At 41.6% G+C, this 23009-nt stretch overlaps 1 protein-coding gene and 1 non-coding gene across 3 annotated transcripts in view; both read left to right on the top strand.

The window, feature by feature from the left end:
- The window catches only part of LOC124723105 (cullin-1-like), a 207480-nt gene that overhangs the window by 129356 nt on the left and 55115 nt on the right, over positions 1 to 23009 (top strand). For both annotated transcript variants that reach the window (XM_047248285.1, XM_047248284.1), the window contains 2 exons: positions 5824 to 5978; positions 13248 to 13541. In XM_047248285.1, the coding sequence (XP_047104241.1) occupies positions 5824 to 5978; positions 13248 to 13541 (449 nt within the window). The remainder of the gene's footprint in view (positions 1 to 5823; positions 5979 to 13247; positions 13542 to 23009) is intronic.
- Positions 5523 to 5597, top strand: Trnal-caa. The gene has a single exon. It is a non-coding gene; the product is annotated as a tRNA-Leu (tRNA).

A 23009-nucleotide genomic window follows, 5' to 3' on the forward strand; every position in this document is an offset into this window, starting at 1 on the left:
GTGTGATCTATGCAACTTTCCAGTCTTTCGATATGTGCCTTTCATTGACCAGGCAATATTATGTAATTGTTAAATATGGAGCTGTTGCATCAGTATACTGTGAAAGGAACCTAATTGGTATACAGTCTGGATCAGAAGACTTGCTTTTATTAAGTGATTTAAGTTGCTTCACTACTTTGAGGATATCTACTTCAAAGTTATTCATGTTGGCAGCTGTTCTTGGTTAAAATTTTTCATGAGACCTGATTTTGATGGGTGTGTGGATTTAATTTTGGATTGTCCAGTCTAGTTTAAGGTTTTTCACCATGTTACCATCAGGAAGTCTTAACCTAGCTCTGTTGCTAGCCCTGTGAGTTTCTATGAGCCATACTGAGCAGACAGCTCATGTCATTGCACAGGCAACTGCTTCAAGATAGATTTTTCGCTTCACTGTTAGTAACACAAACATATTCAGTAAACAAGTGTTGTGATGAATGCCCATGTGATGAGCACCACTGCACACTGTCAACCCTTGTTGACACAGAATGACAGTGTGGATAAGATTAAATGGTGTAGTGATGTGTCAGGATAATATCACACACTGAGCTGTTCCAGCAATCTTAGCTAAATCACTTAAAATTGGAGCAACAATGTGCTCTCTGGAACTGTACTTTCATGTACTACAAATAGATTGTGCTATCAGAAAACTATCTTAATTTATTATTGTGGTGCCTAAATGGTTGTTGAGAGGTTCAAACATTGATGGTGGTGTTACATTATCTGTACACAAGATACAATGATAGATATAAACTTTTGTTTGTGAAGAAACAATATTAGAGAAGGAAAATTGCTACTCACCATGTAGCGGAGAGGCTGAGTCGCGACAGGCACAACAGAAAGATTCACACAATTATAGCTTTCGGCCATTAAGGCCTTTGTCAGCAATACACACACACACACACACACACACACACACGCGTGCAAATGCAACTTGCACACACGTTTGCAGTCTCAGACAACTGAAATCACACTCAGTTGTCTGAGGCTGCAGACATGTGTGCAAGATGCGTTTGCGGGAGTGTGTGTGTGTGTGTGTGTGTGTGTGTGTCTATATTGCTGACAAAGGCCTTAATAGCTGAAAGCTATAATTGTGTGAATCTTTTTGTTGTGCCTATCGCAACTTAGCATCTCCTCTATATGGTGAGTAGCAATTTTCCTTCTCTAATATTGTTACATTCAATCCTGGATTTTCCATTGTTTGTTTGTGAAGTGTATGTTAACCCTTAGACCATGCTATTCCTTGTGCCACTGTCTGTTTGCACCCATGTAATTATTCCCATGCTTTGTGGCTATTTCTAGCAGTGCTGTGTAATCTGAAACGTTTTGGTGCACTTCTCCCAAATTAAGTGATAGTTGTAATTGCAAGTTGCCAACAATTTGAAGCTTTTGGCAGCAGGAAAGCAGGAATGTGTACTATGAAAATAAGGACATTACAGTTGATTTATTTTGACAGTGTTGTGAAGGTTTTTACTGGAGGAGTGAATGGAAACACAGTATTTTTTGGGCCACGTGGGATTAGCCGAGTGATCTAAGGCACTGCAGTCATGGACTGTGCGGATGGTCCTGGCGGAGATTCAAGTCCTCCCTTGGACATGGGTGTGTGTGATTGTCCTTAGGATAATTTAGGTTAAGTAGTGTGTAAGCTTAGGGACTGATGACCTTAGCAGTTAAGTCCCATAAGATTTTACACACATTTGAACATTTTGAGTAATTTTTGGTAAACAGATGTTTCAAGAATTTCTGTCCTTGAATAATACATTTCAAAATCAGGTTTCTGAACTATGCCTTGTAGGAATAACATTGCAAACAGAAATCTCAATTGCTGGTTGGTACCCATCCGTGCACATGCGATTGTTGTTTCAGGGTATCCTCATGTGAACTTACAAACCATTCACCACATTTGTCCATCTCATTAATTATCATTTTTGATAACCCATTCTCAAAAAAGAATGTGAAAATGCCAACTGCGGGCCTGAGCACTGTTCATCGAGGATGTGGTGCAGCACCACCAGGCAGCTCGAGCTCAGTTTACTGAACACAGTTGAGCGGTTAAAACAACATTGTTTTGTTAGACTGAATGTAGTTTTTTGGTGTAATCAAGCAATGGAAAGTCTACATTGGAATATTTTGAAAAGGATAGATTGCTGCTATTCATCCTAAAGATGACACACTGAGGCACAGATAGGCACATGCTGGGTTTTTGGCCAGAGCCTCCTACAATGCACGAGCACACTCACACCCTCCCCTCCCCTCCCCTCCTCCACCTGCTGCCCCCCCCCCCCTCCCCACACACACATGCTCTCAACATGTCATCTTTATAGCGAACAGCAATCTATCCTGCTCATAACAATGTTAATTTTTTGGTGTTTTACTTACAGGACTGGAGTACCACAATCAATTTAAGTTTCCTCATTATGGGAACTGCAGCATATACAGGGTGTTCATAAAGTCTGGGAACACTTTCAATTGTTTATTGCACAAGAACTAAACACTTAGCAGATGTCATACATATTGCATTTTGAAGAGAAACTCTGAAAGTTTCTCTTTAAATCATTTGATAGGCAAACCAATAGTTATCCGGCAGATATCAGTATGGTAATTGAATTCTTGCCAGACCTGTCCCACCATGGCATCATCGACTGTCGCAGTCACTTTCCGTATTCTCTCCCGGAGCTCTGCCACATCACGTGACAGTACATACACCATATTTTTATTGTGTTCCCACAGAAAAGCCACCCTGAGTGAGATCTGGCAATCGGGGAGGCCATTTCATGAAACACCTGTCCCCTTCTGTAGCATGGCTGATCCATTGATATGGCATCTCTGGGTTCAGGTACCCACAAACTCCAATTCGAATGGTTTCATAGACAGCTTCTGTCGCAGAACTTTCCACAATGTCATTGAAGCCATTTTGAATTCATGGGATCCATGATGCACCAATTTCTTTGGACTCCTTGTGAATGTCTCTCGTATGCGCTCCACATTCACCTCACTCACACTGGGTGTCCGCTTCTCTTTGCCAGGCCCAAGCAACGTACCTGAATTCGCCATGTTTGCAACTAGCACGGACTATCGGCAAATTACCAAACTACACATGGTGGTATACATGAAAAAAAAAAAAAAAAACTTTTAGGGTTTCAAAATTAGATATGTATGATATCTGTACAATGTTTGGTTCTTGTGAAATAAATAATTGGAAGTGTTCCCAGACATTATGTACACCCAGTGTTATCTTGCTTTGGGACATTATGCAGAGAATTAGTAGACATTATGCTGGTTGATATTTCATTTTTGTGTATAAGCTTATTTCGGCTTTATTACCTTCATGAGTACATCTGCAAACAATTGCATTTATCTATGTTTTACATATTATGTAATATATAAAGTTTTCTTTACATTCATTGTGGTACTCACATGGTGACACTGTAAACAGACATATGTCAAAACTATTATTTCTGTCCATGTTTGTTGGATGTAACATTTTTTCAGTAATGTTTTTAAGTGTTCAATGATTTGACATTGCACATATGTTGTAATAAATTTTTTTATAATTTTGACAGTTGTAGAAATTCATGTTTGACAGCTGGTTGTTTTCAACATTAGGTGTCAAACTTGGATTTCTATGACTGTCAAAATTATAAAAAACCTGTTTTAATATATGTGAATTGTTAAATCATCAAACAACTTTAAAATATTACTGAGAAAACATTACATCCAAGAACTACGGACAGCAGCAATAGTTTACTCAAAGTTGAAATATGCCCATTTACAATGTTATGACATGAGTACCAAATCCAGTGTAAAACAACTTTATAAATTATATATTAAATAAAACAAAAATATATGTGATTGTTTGCAAATGTACTGATGAAGGCAATACAGCTGAAATAAACTTATATACAGAAATTAAATACCAAACAGCATACTGCCTACTCATTCTGTGTGCAATGAATTTAGTTGAGGCAGACCACAATTTTAATAAATTGAATATTGATCTAGTTTGGATTACACTTATATTTTGGTACCACATAAATATGAGGAATGTATGCACTTGCAAAAACAAGGTGCCATGGGGGAGGGGAGTAGGGTCAAAAGTAGCAGTAGATAAAGCATGTAAGCAATGGTTTGCTGTACTGGTTGTTGTGAAAGTTTGAAACTCTGTGTGTTATTTTAAAAAAGATATTTTGTTTTTCCATACAGATTTATGGTATATGAAATCAGGGGTCACTGTTCACATTATTTGTTGGCTATTCGGCTGGAAATATTTATCAGAGAAAAATCTGATAAATTAAGTACTTTTTTCCTTCTTCCACTTTCTCAGGTCAAGTGTGGAATTACTACCACTTGGCAAAATACAGTAAATTGGAACTTGATAATATGGCGAGATGAAATGGGAATATGACATCAGCATGTAAGAAATAGGACTGCAGAATGAGATTTTCACTCTGCACCGGAGTGTGCGCTGATATGAAACTTCCTAGCAGATTAAAACGGTGTGCCAGACCGAGACTCGAACTCGGGACCTTTGCCTTTTGCGGGCAAGTGCTCTACCAACTGAGCTACCCAAGCACGACTCACGCCTCGTCCTCACAGCTTTACTTCTGCCAGTACCTCGTCTCCTACCTTCAAAACTTAACAGAAGCTCTCCTGCGACCCTTGCAGAACTAGCACTCCTGAAAGGAAGGATATTGCGGAGACATGGCTTAGCCAAAGCCTAGGGGGTGTTTCCAGAATGAGATTTTCACTCAGCAGAGGAGTATGCACTGATATGAAACTTCCTGGTAGATTAAAACTGTGTGCCGGTTCGCAGGAGAGCTTCTGTTAAGTTTGGAAGGTAGGAGACGAGGTACTGGCAGAAGTAAAGCAGTGAGGACGGGGTGTGAGTTGTGCTTGGGTAGCTCAGTTGGTAGAGCACTTGCCCGCGATAGGCAAAGGTCCCGAGTTCGAGTGTCGGTCCGGCACACAGTTTTAATATGCCAGGAAGTGTCATATCAGCGCACACTCCGCTGCAGAGTGAAAATCTCATTCTGGAAACATCCCCTAGGCTGTGTCTAAGCCAAGTCTCTGCATTATCCTTTCTTTCAGGTGTGCTAGCAAGGTTCGCAGGAGAGCTTCTGTTAAGTTTGGAAGGTAGGAGATGAGGTACTGGCAGAAATAAAGCTGTGAGGATGGGATGAGAGTCATGCTTGGGTAGCTCAGTTGGTAGAGCACTTGCCCATGAAAGGCAAAGGTCCCGAGTTCGAGTCTCGGTCCGGCACACAGTTTTAATGTGCCAGGAAGTTTCATATCAGCTCACACTCCACTGCAGAGTGAAAATCTCATTCTGGATACATCCCCTAGGCTGTGGCTAAGCCATGTCTCTGCAATATCCTTTCTTTCAGGAGTGCTAGTTCTGCAAGGTTCGCAGGAGAGCTTTTGTTAAGTTTGGAAGGTAGGAGAGGAGGTACTGGCAGAAGTAAAGCTGTGTGACGGGGCGTGAGTCATGCTTGGGTAGCTCAGTTGGTAGAGCACTTGCCCGCAAAAGGCAAAGGTCCCGAGTTCGAGTCTCGGTCCGGCACACAGTTTTAATCTGCCAGGAAGTTTCAATAGGACTGCATTTGTTCTCATAATACACTATTTGTTATAGAAACTTGCTTTGTGAAATTTTATGAGAGGTTTCTTTTTATAAAACACTCTATTCCATATTAAATGTGTGTGATAATGAGCATGCTATTGTGCAATATTATCTTACGGTAGTCATAAAAATGTAATTATTTGAATTGTAAATTGGTCTTCTGATTTCAGGTTCAAATGAAGAGGATCCAGAAGGTAAAGGAAAGAACTTGATTCTCTACAAAGAGGCATTTGAAGATGTATTTCTGGCTGATACAGAAAGATACTATACCCGAGAAAGCACAGAATTTCTTCGGTACAGTTCAGTTCCTGAATATATGAAGAGGGTAAATATGCATTTGACTGTACAGAAGTATGACTTTCCGCACAATATATTTATTTTTATAACCAATTTAGAAAGTTTATGTTGTTAACAAGGTGAAAATATGTGCTGGTTGCAGTGGAAGTTTGTTTACTATATTCTGTTGTATTGTACACATGTTTAATTCAACATAACACAGTGGTTAATAAATACACTTCCAACACAAAAGTTGTTTTTAATACCACAGTTGTTTTATTAGGCTTGGTCCTATTTTAGATGGTGTGTCCTTGCCTTACTCAGCCAGTTACAGGGAGACCTACAGTTTAATTTAGATTCCAAACTATGATGCAGCTTGGTATTTTTCACATTAAAAAGTCATTGCAAGAAATGAAAGAGGCAATAAGTGAAAGAAAAATCTTAGGGCACGCTGGGATTAGAATAAGTAACAAGTGGGTGAATACTAGGAGTAAAAGGAACAATAGAGTTGTGATGATAATGAATGAAGTGAATAAGTACTGTGCCAAAATTAATCCTTAAAACTAAATAGCAAATATTTGTATAGAAAAGTAGAGGGAGAATCTAACAGGCAGTCTTCAAGTAACGTTTACATTGGTTCAGGCACAGAGGAATTAAAGATGTTAGCTGCCAGTGGGCATTGATTTATATCAGTGGGGAAAGTTGAAATTTTGTGCTGGACTGGGATTTGAATTCAGCTCTCACGCTTACTGGCCAGATGCACTGACCACTATCCCATCTGAATACAGGGGTCATCGCAACTGCAACTGCAACTGCAACTGCATGGACTACCCTAGCACACCTCCTGTCAGACCAAAATTCTCAACTAATCCACACACAACTGATGTAGTGTCCTTTGCCCATTATACTCATTACTCTTGGCATTTTGCCAATTCCTGTTAGAGTTCAAGCTTGGTGTGCAAGACAAAAAGGAATTAAAGTGGGCATTGATTTGTATGAATTGAGAAAATTGAAAATTTGTGCCGCACTGGGATTCAAATCTAGGTCTCCTGCTTGCTAGATAGATGCGCTGACTGATACACCATCCAGAATTTTCAGCTTTCTCCATTGATATAAATCAGTGCGCATTGGCAGCTAATATCCTTAATTCATTTTTGTCTTGATTCATAGTGTCTGCAGGATCAAAATGGTGTCTACAGACACCAGATATATATTTTCATTGGTGTTACTCTATTCTACCTGTTTCCTGCTGACAACTTTCTTTCCATCACATTCTATCTTCAAATAATAAGTCCTGGTTTTTGTAGTTAAAAAGTTAAAAGATTATGAAGTTTGTGTTAGCTAATGCTCTTTCTACTCCTCATGGCACTGTTACTGCTGACACAGTTAACTACCAAATGCAAAATATTTTCAACAGTAATGAAGGTAATTTGTTTCCAAGTAGTTTAAAGTTTTCAACACATGAAATTTCAAAGGCCTGAATGATGTAAAGAAGTCACATAAAAATGCGTGAAACATTTCAGAATTTGAAAATAATAATTCTCGTAGTTTTCATTGCTAATAGCTCTATTCTCCCTCTCTGTTCCCAGAGCTCCCTGCCCTGTGCACTTTCCTGTGGCACGCCATGCCTGCCTCATGTGCTTACTGGGCCACCCTGCCATTTCCTACAATGCTCTCGCCCCGTGTACATTCAGGATGCCCTCAGGCTCCCACCTCCCCCCTCCCAACCCCTCCCTTTTGTCATCATTTAGTGCATTTACTGCGGTGCCTCACAGGGCGTGTGGCTTCCCCTTTCCATTTCAGGGGGGTCTTCAACATGCCACTGGTGTTTCACATGATATGCCTTCCCCTTTCCATTTCACTCAGAACCTCTGCTCCCTGCCATTATCCACAGCACTCCGCCCCGGCATATGCAATTTTAAGGGGAAGGAATGATGTAAAGTTGTTACTTCAAATGAGGCCAAAATTTGATGATGCAAACTCCAGTAGTTTCTGTTGTCTATGATACAATGACCCTCATATTTCCTACAGAGACTTCCTTGTATAGTTTCCCATAGTACTTTCAATGTGTACTTTTCCCTAGCACCCCAACACTGTCGTTTACCATGGTACCTGGCCCCCTCTCATTTCCCGTGACACACCACCTCCTGTTTTTTCCATGATCCATCCTCTGGTCTCTGCTGTGCAGTGCTCTACCCACTACAGAGCCATCTGCTGTGATTTAGACTGCTGTCTCATGTGCTGTGGCCGCCTTGCCTCAGATCCATCAACAATGTTACACCCTTCCTGCCTGATCTTCTTCCCCATGCCAGTTTCTAGTACCCTCCATCCATCAGGCCACACATGTAGTACTGTCCCTCCCTTTCATCTTGTATGCCCCCTTTTGCCCTGCTGTATCTTTCCATGGCTCTGCTGCCCAGTTTTGGTACCTGTGTCTTCTACAGTGCTGATTTTGTTGGGTTTGTCCAGGGACGGATGTCGAGGAATACTTGGGTGCTGAGACAGAGAGCAAAATAATTAGAAGCACACATAATATGTGTGTAATGTCACTTAACTTTCTTCTGCAAGTCCAAATAGTATTCCAAACTAGTATGTTATGCAGGCAAATTCATCAGAAACAGTCACACTAATAGAGAGGCAAACTAATAACACTCCAAAGGCTGCAAATGAAATCCAAAATTGTGGCTGGAGCTCGTGGTACTGTGATAACAGTGACAGTGTTGCATTGACAGCCATTGGTACCCTGTCTGGCACTGGACAGCACGATATATGGGGGAAGGCAAAGGTGACTGTGACTGCGGGGTGCTCCTGGGCACCGAATCAACAAATGAAAAACCTGTGGCAATTTCGCATAGCCCACACAAGTGCAGCTGATGCTGATGTTCCTTTTGCTGGCCAATTGGGCCTTCTGAGATATATAAAGAATGGCCTAAGACTTTCTCGATAACGCCTCATTTCTAGCACCTGTGTCTGCCAAAAATTCTGGAAAAGATGATGTCAGTAACATTAAACTTAGACCACTCTGGAGGATGGGTTGACAGCTGCAGAGGATGCAGCAACTGAAGCAGTGTTCTATGTTGGTATCCATGCAAAACTTCTGCTGGTTGCATGGTGTTGTATTGCTGGGATCAGTATGATGAAAGGAAGAGCACTAATGCTTGGTTGTATGGGAAGCACATAACTTGTTCATCTGTTGCTTGAATGTTGGATGGAGCGTTCCACTTTGCCATTATAGTAGGGGTAGAACAGTGCTTTCATAACATACTTAATGCCATTGGTGCCATAAAACTGCTGAAATCCTGCCAATGTGAACTGGGGTCCATTGTTCAAAACCAACACTTCTGGTAGACCTCCAGAGCAAAATATCGAATTCAGAGTTTGGATAGTACTAGCCATTGTGGTGGAATGCAGGGTCACCACAAACAGAAACTTGCCAAAGGTGTCTACCACAACAAGCCAACGAGAATTCCAGCAGGGACCTGCAGAGTCAGAATGCAAGTGCTGCCAAGGGGCACTGGGTAAGGGCCAATAAAAAAATTTATGTGTTCTGCATACATTGGAAAAATTGAAATCAGTTGTTCAGTTGGAGTGTCTGTGCCAACCAGTGTGCAGTGGTTTTATGTGAGCTGCTTAGTGTGCACAATACTCCAATGTCCTTCATGGAGAAGGCAAAGAATTTCCTTCTGAAGCAAATGTGACCCAACTACTCAGGATTTTGTATGTGTGTAATATGACACACAGCTGGACAGAAAGTTGTGGTGAAGAGCAAAATAATGGTGTACAACTGCATCACTAATCTGCTGAATTGAATCTGGCCAACCAGTGCAGAGGTACTGCAACAGATTCTTGGGTCTGGAGTCTGCATCTGTGATGGGAAAACCATCAAGTGTTTCATTGTCCTGAACATGATTATGCAAACATGAACCTTCAAAAGTGTTGGATGCCAAATCAGCTCCAACTGGTTGGTGAGAGAGAGTGTCTGTGTTCGAATGCTTAGCTGTTGCTCTGTACACAATTTTGTACTGGTGATTTGAGAGGAGCAGAGAGACCAACACTGCAGCTCTTGTGTCATGCATGGAGGGACTGGCTTCAAACGGCTGGACAATGAGATGGGAGGCTTGTGATCTGTCGCCAAGTAAAATTTGCTGCCATATAAGTATTGGTGGAATTTCGTCACCTCATATATGATAGCAAGAGCTTTGTTCTCAGTCTGCAAGTAGCTGCACTGTGCCTTGTTAAGGAGTTTTGATGTGAAGGTTATTGGCCTGTCTAATGATGCAACTCTATGTGACAGGACAGTGCCAATCCTGTAAGAGGATGCATCGACCACAAGCACACCTGGCTTAACAGAATTAAAATATACCAAACAACAGTTGCTCAGTAAAGCATCTTTCAGTTTCTGAAATGTGTCTGGGCACTCTGTAGTCCATTTAAATGTAACACTCTTTTGGTGAAAATGAAGCAGTGGAGCTGCAATCTGTATGGCATTTAGAATGAACCCAATGCAATAAGTCAATTTACCCAACACAGCTCGGAGTTCACAGATGTTCCCAGGAGCTGAGAGATCTTGTATGGTGGTTAAGTGTGACAGCAAAGAGTGGATGCCTTGACTGCTGAATGTCCTAAACATTCAATCTCAGTCTGGAAGAAGGCATACTTGTCTTTATTACACTGTAACCCAGCATCTGAGAGTACTTGAAACAATTTCCTGAGGTTGGAAAGATTTTCCTTGGGAGTAAGACTACATCATCCAAATAGTTTGAACAAGAAGGAACTGTAGCAGTCAGCTGTGACAAATAACATTGAAAAATTGCAGGCTGCTGAAGAATAATCTCAAGAACTTAAATAACCCCATGAGGATGTTGATCACAAAAATTTCTTGCGACTGTTCATCCAAGGGAAGCTGCAGATAAGAATTACAAAGATCAGTCTTGAAAAGAAGCAACCTGCACCAAATTTGTCAATGAGTTCCTCAGGCCATGACAAAGGGGAAAATCGATCACAGTGTGAATTTACTGTTGCCTTGAAATCTGCACATAAGTGTAACATGAATGGGCAACCCAATCAAATGAAAAGAATCCATGCCAAAAATGTTTTCACTGTCAAATGGGCACAAAAGTATGAATAAAATTGTTTGCTAATGTTACAAAAAGTGGCAGGTAAGCTGTAAATGCCTAACAGAGGAATCTCATGTCCACCATAACCAGAAATAGTTGCCTGTGACTTCTGTAGCTTAGGCTTTTCTGACAGTTCCTAAATGCTTCTGTTCAACAAAGTCACTGATGAACCAGTGTCCAACTGTGTATTATTTTTTGATTTACAGTCTCCAGAATGATGCTGAATAGAAGAAGTGTGTGCACTTGATTTGCACTGTGTAACACTAGAGTGACTACTTGGATTTGAAAAAAAAAAAAAAAAAACTGCATTTACATGCACTGATTGAGACTTTGTTGAAAGTGTAAAGTGCTTGTTGGACTTCGGTTTTTGCAGACAGCTTGAAAGTGACTGTGCTTGCCACAATGATAATACTTAGCATCAAGACAGGGGAACACCTGACACTTGTGAGCTGTGAAACACTGAAGACAAGAATTTTCACAACTGGTCTGCTACCTGGTACACTGAATCTGTTTATACCACCGCCATGGCTGAGATTTTGTGTGCTGTTGTGCACGAGCTATGGGCACAGCCTGTTTTTAGTATTCTGTGTAGCACAAATAGGAGCATTATCAAAGTCGGCCATTGCACTGTCTCACAAATCTTGATGCTTCGCTAATTCCAAAGCTAGTTGCAAACTAGGATCATGAGTCTTATGAATCTGTTCGCATATGCAAGGATCTTCCACATTTTGAGTAATGGCATCCCTGATCACAGGATCTCTGTAATAACAACCACACTCGCACTTAAATTTGCAATGGCGTGTAAGCCCTAGTAAGTTTGCTACCCACTGCTTATGAGTCTGACTTGGTTACCTCTGCAAACAAAAGAATTTTTAACATGCTGCTGCCATGTTAATCTGTTCATCAAGTTGTTTGCATAGTGCAGCTGTTAGTTCTTCACAAGGAACACTTTCAGGGCAGGCAGTAGGGAAAAGCTTACAGGCTAGTCTATACATTGACAAACCAATTGTTGCAAGAAAATAAGGTTGCCTGTCCCTACCTTCTGTGCAGTGTGCCATGATGCGTGCATTGAGCTTTGCTTGGTACTCAGATTACTCCTAGTATGTTGAATCAGAAGCACAGAATGGTGGTCCAGAAACAGGTGATGCTGGCTGTGGCTGTGTTGTGTGAGATGAGGTTGGCGATTGTATGGTGGCTTAAACTGCAAACATTTCTTGTCATCATTTCCATCAAATTCTTACAGTGAAAAGTATGTACAGTCACTGAAAACAATGACCTAAAGGAGAAAAAAATTGCAGCCAAGTGCAGGTCAAATTTTGGAACATCCATGGGTACAGTCTCATTGCCAGTTGTTGGTTTGGTCCAGGGGCAGATGCTGAAGAATAGGTGGGTGCTGAGACAGAGAGCGAAATAATTAGAAGCACACATTATATGTAACATCATATACTTAATGTTCTTTTGTAAGTCCAAACTAGCCAATCACACAGCCATGTTCATCATAAACAATCACAATAATAGTGAGGCAAACTAATATGCTGTAAAGGCTGCAGGTAAGCTCCATGATTAGACTGCCTGGTGTCGACGTGCTGTCTTCTTAATTATTAATTATTATTGTTTTGTGGTGGAGCTACTCACGTGTGCAAGTGCATCTACAAACTGGCTGTGGTTTGGCTGGGCAGTGACATTTGTTACTGCCAACCTGTTGATATAGAACGTCTGGCATAGTGTCAATAGTGTGTAACACCACAGATTCTATGACTAAGACCTGGTACTGAGTATTTGAGTAATAGGGATTAGTGTCACAGTGAAAGCGGGCAATGTAAGCAACTACTATGTATCTTACTTCATACTGTCATTCACTATATCTTAAATGTTGTCATTTTATATTATTTTTCAGTCTGAAATGTCTGTACTGATCATTTATGTCATGTAGTTGTTGCCCCTCATCTTTCTAGTGCCACAATTTCTTGATATGTCATACTATCATTTCCTGAAGCAGGATGGAACAAATGTGTAATATTGCTATACACTCCTACTCATATTTGTTACATAGTGATAACAATGTGTTAATTTTTGGATTTGGGTTTCATTACCTGTTTTCTCCTTGTTATATTTAAGTTCATGGCATATGGAAACCCCAGCATTGTAATTGATTAGAATCTAATTTTTCTTAAGTGTACAATGCTTAAAATTTGTTTCAGGTTGAGCTGAGACTATTTGAAGAACAAAGACGAGTGCACATATACCTTCATCCATCAACATTGGATATTCTTTGTGACACATGCGAGAGGGTATTAATTGAAAAACAATTAGAAATGTTTCATGTAGAGTTCCAGAGGCTGCTGTATTTTTATAAAACCGAAGATCTTGGAAGAATGTACCAGTTGGTATCTCACATTTTATTTGGCCTACAAGACTTACGGAGCCTGTTTGACATCCATGTTACAAACATGGGCCTTGCTGCCATAGATCAAGTTGGTGAAGCTGCTCTGAATGTAAGCTACAAATCTGAGTCTAATAAATTTTCTTCTCCTTTTACTTTTTTTTGTGATGTCATAAAAGAACATGTTTTTCATTGTCTTAGCTCCTCTCTGTCCCATTCTCTCTCTCTCTCTCTCTCTCTCTCTCTCTCTCTCTCTCTCTCCAGTCCTAATTGATATCTGTTGATGTTAATCGTTAACCTCCACATTATTAACAACAACTAACTATTATCTTTAGATGTTCTGCCATTTCATGGCCACATTCATTGGCTTCATTTATTGGTGTGACATCTCTGATGATAAACAAGGTTGCAGCTATAGCACTTTCACTACTAGTCATTTGCACTTTCTGTATCACTAGATTACTAGGGTATGAAGGAGGGGGGGTCATTACTGTGCATGTGTACCTAACATATATCATGTGTCCAAAAAGTTCTTAGACTGGTTTTATTCCTGGTATAAGCGATTTGAGCATAGTAACTGCAGTGGAAACTTGAAATAACAGCTGTAAACAACAGATGTGCAGACTGCCAGTCAATTGTAAGCAGGCAGTGTTATGTAGCAGATGTGTGCTATAGTGTGCCAGCTTCTGACAGTTCTTTTCAGGAAAAATTCATCATGCATGACAAGGCATCATAAAATCAATATGAACCTACCCCATAACAGTGTAGTGCATATGAAGGGTTGACACTTTTGATGATGTAATTGACATTCAAGCCAGTGTGACACAGAACAACGTCCTAAGGAAGGACTTTTCTGAAAGTTTCACATTGTTGTATGAATGTTCTGTGCATTGTACTCGAGTGGCAGCGGCGGTGGTAGTGGGGGGACTATGTACAACACATACAACATTAAACCACCATCTTACGTTTTCTCTATTTTTTATTAAACTAGTCTCAAAAATTTTTGGAATGACAAGGTACATGCAACTATTCTGAGATTTTCTTTGCCAATTTGTCTAATTTAATGTACAATTCATAATCTCAGTTTTCACTACATTTGTGTGTGGCAGAATGTGTCATTATCTGTTCTGTGTGAAGTTTGTGTATTTTCGATTTGATTTGATTTGATTTTAACAGGGAAGCTAAAACCATCTTAGATCTAAACCGCCCCTGCCTGCACCAAAACTGAGCTTATGGTGCGGAATCACTCCCTGTCTATCTAGTAAAGCCAACCAGTGCCCTTAAATAGTGCAAGGAGTCCCTCTACCAGTTTTTTGTTACGCACAATTTCTTCAGGTCTAGTTGTCCCAAAGATTCTGTATCTTGTACTCTCCAATGTCATGCATTCAAAGATTAGGTGTGATGCAGTTTCTTCACCCTCATCACAGATCCTACATTTAGGGTCCTCTTCCATTATACCAATTGTGTGTAGGTGTTTTTTTGAAATTCCCATGGCCGGTCATCAGTTCAGTCATGAGTTTGATCTCTTTCCTGTTCAATCCCAGGATTACAGAGCTTCTTTTAAAACATGGCTTGGGCATCATTACCTTACCATGTTTTTGTTTATGGACCTTGGTCCAATATCCTGCATGCTGTTTCCTAAGCCAGTTCTGTAGTTTTAACTTAATCATAGCCTTGGTGATTGTCAAGACAGTTCCGATCCAATAAATGGAGTTGTTGCCCCCATCCTAGCCAATATGTCGGCTTGTTTATTGCCACAGATCCTGAGTGGCCAGGGACCCACACTAGGTTTACCCTATTGCTTCCCCCTAGCTCCACCAGAGCCCTGTGGCATTCTGCAACAATCTTAGATCTTGTTGCAGGAGCTGCCAATGATTTCAGAGCTGCCTGGCTGTCTGAATAGATGTAGATGCTATGGTCCTTGTAGCACCTACGCATATTCTCCTCCACACATGCCCTGATTGCAGTAATTTCAGCTTGGAATACAGAGGCCAGTTTTCCTAGAGAGAAGTCTTGCCTGAACCCTGTACACCCCTGCCCAAACGCCTTGGTCTATTTTCAACCCATCTGTCAGCCAAATGATGTCCCCTGTACAGTGTCGAACTGTTTTTTCCCACTGATCCCTGCTTCCAATTATTGTATTGTAAGGCTTGTCGAAGCAGTTGGGAGTTGTTATATAGTCGGCAGACATTTCCCCAGCCATTCCTATATTTACCTCACTCACTATGTTAGTGTGTGATTTTGGATAGCTGAATGAGACCCAGTCGTTGCCAGTTTTAAGTCTGTGTGCCCCAGCTGCTGCCTCCGTCTTGACCCAAGGAGTAGTGGAGGCATGTCCAGCATGGCTTCCATTCTGGCAGTTGGTATGCTGCTAATTCTGCCTGTTATGGCTAAGCAGGCCAATTTCTGCACCTTAGCAAGCTCCTTTGCTGCAACCCGCTGTTCTACCTTCTTCCACCACACTGTGGCACCGTAGGAAATCCTAGGTCTGACCACTGTGGTGTATATCCAGTGCATATTCCTGGGGCTCAGGCACCAGTTTTTGCCACAAGCCCTTCTAGTACCCACTAGAGTACTTTTTGCCTTGGAGCAGATACTCTTAATGTGCGGGGTCCATGTTAGTTTCTCATCTAAGGCTACCCCTAGATATTTCACTAACCCCTTCACAGGCAGAGTTTCATCGAAGAGCTTTAGATTCCAACTTGAGTGTTGAATATGTCTCTTCGTAAATGGCACCAAAACAGTCTTCTTAGGATTAACCCTCAGGTCCTGTTTAATACACCAATTTTGCACAATGTCCAAACTTTCTTGTGCCATATTTCTAACTGTATCAGTAAATTTGCCAAGTATTACTATGACAAGGTCATCTGCATATCCTTGGCAGAAGCATTGTCTGGAATTTAATTCCACAATGAGTTTGTTCACCACTAGATTCCACAATAGAGGAGACAGAACTCCTCCTTGTGGGCAGCCCCTAGTGGTGTTAATTACCATATTTTCATTCATCTTGGTAGCCTCTACCTTCCTTCCACTAAGCATGGCCTTGGTCCACCTGCATATAGTGGTCCCCAGGTTATGCACCTCTGCTGCCATTACCATGGAATCGAAGGTCATGTTACTGAAGGCCCCCTCGATATTTCCTGGAAGTGAAGTGCTTTCTCCACCTTCCCAACAAGCTGGTGGAGAGCTGACTGGCATGATTTACCTGGTTGATATGCGTAAGTATGTGTATTGCGTACAGTGAATTATTTTATGTTCAGGAATATCCTGTTCTCCATGTTCACACAGTCCTTTCTGTTGCCTTTTAATTTTATGTAAAGTTGTAATAAGTATTGTGTCCCATAAAGAAGTAGATTGTGTACTGATAGTGATTGACATAGTTCAGTTTTCCTTTTCTTTGAAGCCCATGGAGAATATTTATAGCTCTTATTGCTGATGTGCTACTCTCCTACCATAAATCCACCATCTAGTTTTGAAACTAGATTACTTATTGTGGCACATTTTTGTACTTCTTCTGGATCTTACATAAGCAACCTGTACCATGCTGCTACATATCTACTAGTTATATCAGTTGGTAAATTCCCAGAATGGCAAGCAGTGACTCCACTAGCACAGTTCCAGAGACCCATTGAGTCTTATGATGAGCAGCCCATCTTGGTCTGGTGGAACTCAGTGTTATTTTTCTATTAACAGTGCTTGTGCACATACATTGACTCCAGAGGTAATGGTACTGCTGAAAATAGCACTGTGGTGTGTCCAGGTTGTTTGTATGGGTACTCTGCATGTCACAGGGCAAACTGTGGCTAGTTTATGCATTAGCATGCAGGCTTTTAAGTCCCACTGAGTAAACATGTACACAATACTTCCTTTTTATCCAAATTCACTCCTACAAATAATGCTCTGTTTTGTAGTTACAGGTCCCAACTTAACAATCAGGTTTCTCTGAAGTTTCTACCATGGTAGGAAGTGAGGTTTTGTATGTTGCAGTGGTAACTTTGTTTCGGGAACATCATCTCATTATGTTCCATCACACCACAGGTTTTATTTTACAGTGCAGTCCTGGAATTCCCTGAAACCATATCCTGGAGGTCATCTATAAGTACAATGATGTTTTGTATCCCCATTCCATGATTTGAAGAAGGGGCTCGGTTGGCAGATTACTTAAAATTGGCACCTCATTATGCTCCCTGATGGCATCAATATTTTATATTTTCAAAGGAGTAAGTTTTATGCAAATACCAAGTTCTCTTATCGATATGAACATTGTATGTTACCAGAGATTACTGAAGGTGTCTGTGCTGTTTACCATTGCAATGATGCAATGATGTACTTTTGTTGGAATTTATCTGACCTGCCTGGGTGGCCGAGGGCATTGAAGTGCCCACTTCTGGTATGCAGGGGGATACACTGGCCCCACATTGAATACACCTCACAGATTAATGATGGGGGCTGGTGTGTTGTCCAGCCAAAATTTGGTTTTTAGGCAGTTTTCCATATGCACTTAGGTAAATACCAGGCTGGTTCCCAGTTTCCACCTCATTTGCACAATGCGCAAACACTTTGAAAAATGATGCCACATTTGCCCACATGATATACATCAGAAGTAGACAGAAGCAGTACACAGATCCCTCCTTGGGGCAGGGGGGGGGGGGGGGGGAGCTGGCAGTAGCTTTAAAATGCTTGTGGGAGTGGTGATCCCATCATAATTATAGCCTGTGTACAGGTATTGTATTGGAGAAATACCATACCAGAGCCTACCTGCCATTAGCTGGATATGGGGCACCAGAATGGAAGGGTGTTGGGATTTATCTACTAAATGGAGTGGCTGATGTATGGCATCGTCCGTTAACTTTTCATGTCTAAACTCGTACTAGAATTGTCTTAGGCCAAGGAAGACCATTTGTTCTTAGAATTAACTAGGTCATTAATGGGGCAAATTGGCCATTGTATCTCGTGCTCCACATGGTTCTGCCATCTTTTATAATTACTTTGGGAGTCTTTCAGCTAATCCATAATTGGGACTTCAGTCCAAGTTACATTCATTGCTGCAGCAGATTCCTTGACCAGGTGGTCAAAAAATTCACTACCGGTAATTTCACTATATGATTTTACCCAGTTGAAGATAACAGATTTGTCTTCTCTTCACATCAATAATAGCACTTCAGTGATCATGTCTACAGCAGGGTTTTCAGTCTGCATGTGTACAACAGGGTTTTCACTTTTGCTGTCACTGAAGTTCTTCATAATTGTTAAAACCATTAGTGAATCACTGAGTTATTATGTATAAAGCAGTTGCCATATGTGAGCACACATGTAGTGCTTCTATTATGGCCACAAGTTGCATAGCTTGGTGTTTGGTCTTGTTGCTAATTTAAATAAATCAGACTTCTGTAAACTTGGAATGTAGAACATGTTTCCAGCATAGCTGGTGGTTTTTGAACCATTAGCCTATACATTAATTGGTGCAAAATTTGATGTTACAAACTGCATCAAAATTTTATTATCTGAGTGGGTATTGCTCTCATAAGGCATGGCAGTTTTTACCATGTTATAGTAAGAAGTTCATAGCTCTGGTCCCATTGACTGGACAACAGTAATACAGCACGAAGAACAGGCCGAGCACTCATTTGTGCTCAGTTAAATAATGATGTTTCTTCAGTGGCTGACCAGAGCGTGCCAAAAGGCCTCTGTAACATGAAAAACACAAGGCACAGAAAAATGTGTGGTACAGTAAAACAGCATTGGTACCAAAAAAGCACTGGTAGCGTGGGGGAAAAAACACTGATCTCATAAGGCACTCAGACCACAAGTTACAGAAAACATCAGTGACAGGGCTGACTTCGATTTCATCACCTGATGATTGCAACTGCTGCAGCATGTGGCAGGCAGGCACCAGTGAGTAGGAGTGGAAGTGATTAGAGGGCAGGTTGGTGTGCCATCCCTCCATTTGTGAGAGGCCATAGGGCAGGACTGAGGATGATGTCATTGAGGTCAGTGGTCAGTACCAGAGGCATCAGCAGGGGCATTGGAGACAACAGTCTCACAGGACCCAGCAGCAGAGGCGGCAGCAGTTGCTGTGGCATCAGGTGCAGCAGAGCCTGCACTGGCGATGACAGTCAAGTAGTGGGGGCAGAGGCAGGAACACCAGTCGGTGAACCCCTCTGCAGTGCGAACTGTCTGCAACACAGGAACAGGCATTGGCAGGGGCAGGGGAAGTGATGGAACAAGCCCCACCACGCATAGCTGCAGCTGACCAAAGTGATTGGACATTGACCAATCAGGAGCACAGATGACATACAGGTGCCGGTGATGCTCAGTTATGGCAGGAACCCAGTTCAGCCAGCAGCCAACACCGCAAGCCCAAACAGGTGCACCTGGCCAGAACTGTCATGGAGCTGGTGACGCCAGTGGAAGCAGCCTCGATTGCAGCAGGTGAAGGAGTGTCCGTGGTTGGCATCCATGTAGCAGCTCTTTCAGGCTCTTGTCCCCCACTAGAGTGAAATGGTACAAACACAAAAAACAGTCTAAAGCAGCTTCAGGGGACCTGCCAGATACATACTTCCATATCTGAGTTTCAAACATCCACACCATGCATTCAGCCTCACCATTATATTGAGGATGAAATGGGGGAGCTGTGATATAGCAAACACCACTAGCCTGACAAAAAGATGCAAATTCTTGAGAAACAAAGTGGGGCCATTTGTCAGTAACCACAATATATGGAAGCCCCTCAATTGCAAAAATCTTAAACAGGGCCAAAATAGTGGCCGCCATATGTGTGTGGACAGACAATGTGCCACATAGGGAAACTTGGAATAGACACCCACTACAGTGAGCCAATACCGATTTAGGAAGGGCCCAGCAAAATTTAGATGTAGACACTCTCATGGGCACTATGACATCAGTCAGGGAGGAAAAGACAACTGCAGGGCCACCTGTTGCTGAACACAGTGAGCACACACAGCGATAAGCCATGTAATGTCCCCATCTATGCATGGCCAATACACATGCTGGCAGGCCAAATCTTTGGTGCCAGAAGTCCTCCAATGACTGACACACAAAGCTGCAGTACATTACAGCATAAGGAAGTGGGAATCACAACCTGAGGAGCAGTGTCCTGTGTAGCTAACAAAAGAACTCCATTACACAGAAGGGTGGTGCTGGAGAGAGAAGTAACTATGTAAGGGAGCCAGGTGTGGCCCATGGTTTATTCTGCCAACCATATTGCACAAAAGAGAGGACCAGACTAAGTACAGGATCTGTGGCGATGGCTGATGCTAGTGATGGGAAAACCATCGACCAATTTCTGGTTCTCAATATGTAAATAGAAACAAAGCAACTTGTCCCAATCAAACACCAGGTCTGGCCTGATCAGAAAGCAAGATAAGTCATCAGTGTTGGCTTGTTGCGCCGTCGGCCAGTAATGGATCTGATAATGATAACGGGAGAGGAAGAGAGCCCACCACTGCAAACAGTGTGCTCCCTGGTCCAACATGGAAGCTGAAGGGTTAAAAAGAGCAATCAACAGCATGTGATCCATGGAACTTAGAACCATACAAGAAGACATGAAATTTCTTTAAGGCGGACACAATCGCTAAAGCCTCCCTTCCAGTCTGAGAATACCAATGCTGAGCAGGAGTTAAAGTCTTAGAAGCATAAGCAATGGGTCATTCAGAGCTGTCTGCGTATTTGTGTGCCAACACCATGCCAAGATTGTGCTGAGAGGCATCTGTAGCCAACACAAGATGCTGACACAGCTGAAAAGTGGCAAGGCATGGGGCAGATTGAAGTTTAGATAAGCAAAGTGAACGCTCAGTCACAAGCTGGGGACCAGAGAAAAGGCATATTTTTATGCAAAAGTGTGTGCAGTGGCTGAGCAACACTGGATTTGTCCAGTAAAAACTTATGGTAGTATGCAACTTTACTAGAGATGCCTGTAATTCCTTAATGGAGGTTGGCCAAGGTAAAACTGCAGTTGCATCAACATTGTGATGCAACAGCTTGACCCCCGTGGAAGAAACCTCAAAACCTAGGTACACAATTGATGGCTGAAAAAATTGAGATCTGGCAAGATTGCACTGAGACCCGCAGTCCGAAAAACAGAAAACAATGATCACTAAAGTGCTCTTCAGTGGAAGAATCCAAAACAATGATATTCTCAAGGTAGTTTGTGCAACCAATTACAGAGGCTATCAGCTGTTCTAAAAGATGCTAAAAATTACTGATGCACTAGCAACACCAAAAGGCATGAATGGATACTGGTATAGGCTGAAAGGTGTGTTGGCAACAAAAAGGCACCTAGTGAACTCATCCAAGGGGAACTGGATGTGTGCTTCTGACAAATCAATGTTGGAAGAGTAGTGGCTGCCTGAAAATTTTGTGAGCAACTCATCAGGGCAGGGCAAAGGGTATGTATCAATCACAGACTGTGCATTAATCATGACATTGAAGTCACCCCAAAGATGAAGCTTACATGCCAGCAGCCTAATGATGACCAGTGGTGTAGCCTATTCACTGAAAGAAATAGGTTGAATGACATGGAGCTACCTCAAATGGTCTAATTCAGCCTTGACAGATCCATGCAGTGTGACAGGTGTCTGTCACGCCTGGAAAAAATGAGGGCAGGCGGACTCTTTCCTCGTAATGTGAGCCTGAAAACCAGTAGTACAACCTAGCCCAGGGAAAACAGAAACATACATCGATGGCCACATCTGAGGAGATTAAACTTCTCTTCATTGCTATAGGATGGCGATATAATTGAGGAAATGCTGTAGGGCCTTGTATATTGATTGATGGCATTATTTTCATTTTTTGCACCCTGTATTTTTGTATGATATGCAAGCTTCTTGGTAACAAACATTACTGTAAGCCAGTCTGCACCAAATTTATTTTGGTTTCAAATACTCTGATCTGTCCATCATATTTTGGGCATGCGTCTAGTATATCAGCTGATAATCATATAGCTGTCTTCAAGGCAAACCAGAATTAAAACCAATTGACACAATGGTGTGGAGTAAATGCACGTACATCAGAGATAAAACAGTTGGCAGCAGGAGTGCCATTCATAGATAAAACTTTATGCATCTAAGAATGAAACATAAGAAGCTCCGAGTCAGCATAACTGTGATGCTTATGAATTAGGTGGTTAATTATTTAACTAGATGACATGTGTTGAAAACAGTACACACTTTACAAGAAAGGTACACTGAACACTTTGACATATCTGCCTTCTACATCCCAACAAATGTGCAGTGGCTGAACATTATGTTTCCACTGACCATTCCATGGATTACAAGAAAGTCAAGATATTAGCCACAGCCTCATCCTATTGGGATTCAGTGGTCAAGGGAACTGTGGAAATACCATTAGCAGACAACCTGCTCAGCTGATGAGCAGTTCCAGCTCAACAAGTCATGCAAACCACTCACTTCACATCTGTGCTTTCAGAGGAATTATTGTTCCAAGTTTTCACTGTGTGGAACACCAGCATGTGGCATCCATTCTAATAATTAACTATGTAATTCGTAAGCACTATGAATTTTTTGACTTACCACCTGCTGTGTTTTATACTTAGACACAA

Source organism: Schistocerca piceifrons, chromosome X (genome assembly GCF_021461385.2).
Source record: "Schistocerca piceifrons isolate TAMUIC-IGC-003096 chromosome X, iqSchPice1.1, whole genome shotgun sequence".
Taxonomy (NCBI): Eukaryota; Metazoa; Arthropoda; class Insecta; order Orthoptera; family Acrididae; genus Schistocerca; species Schistocerca piceifrons.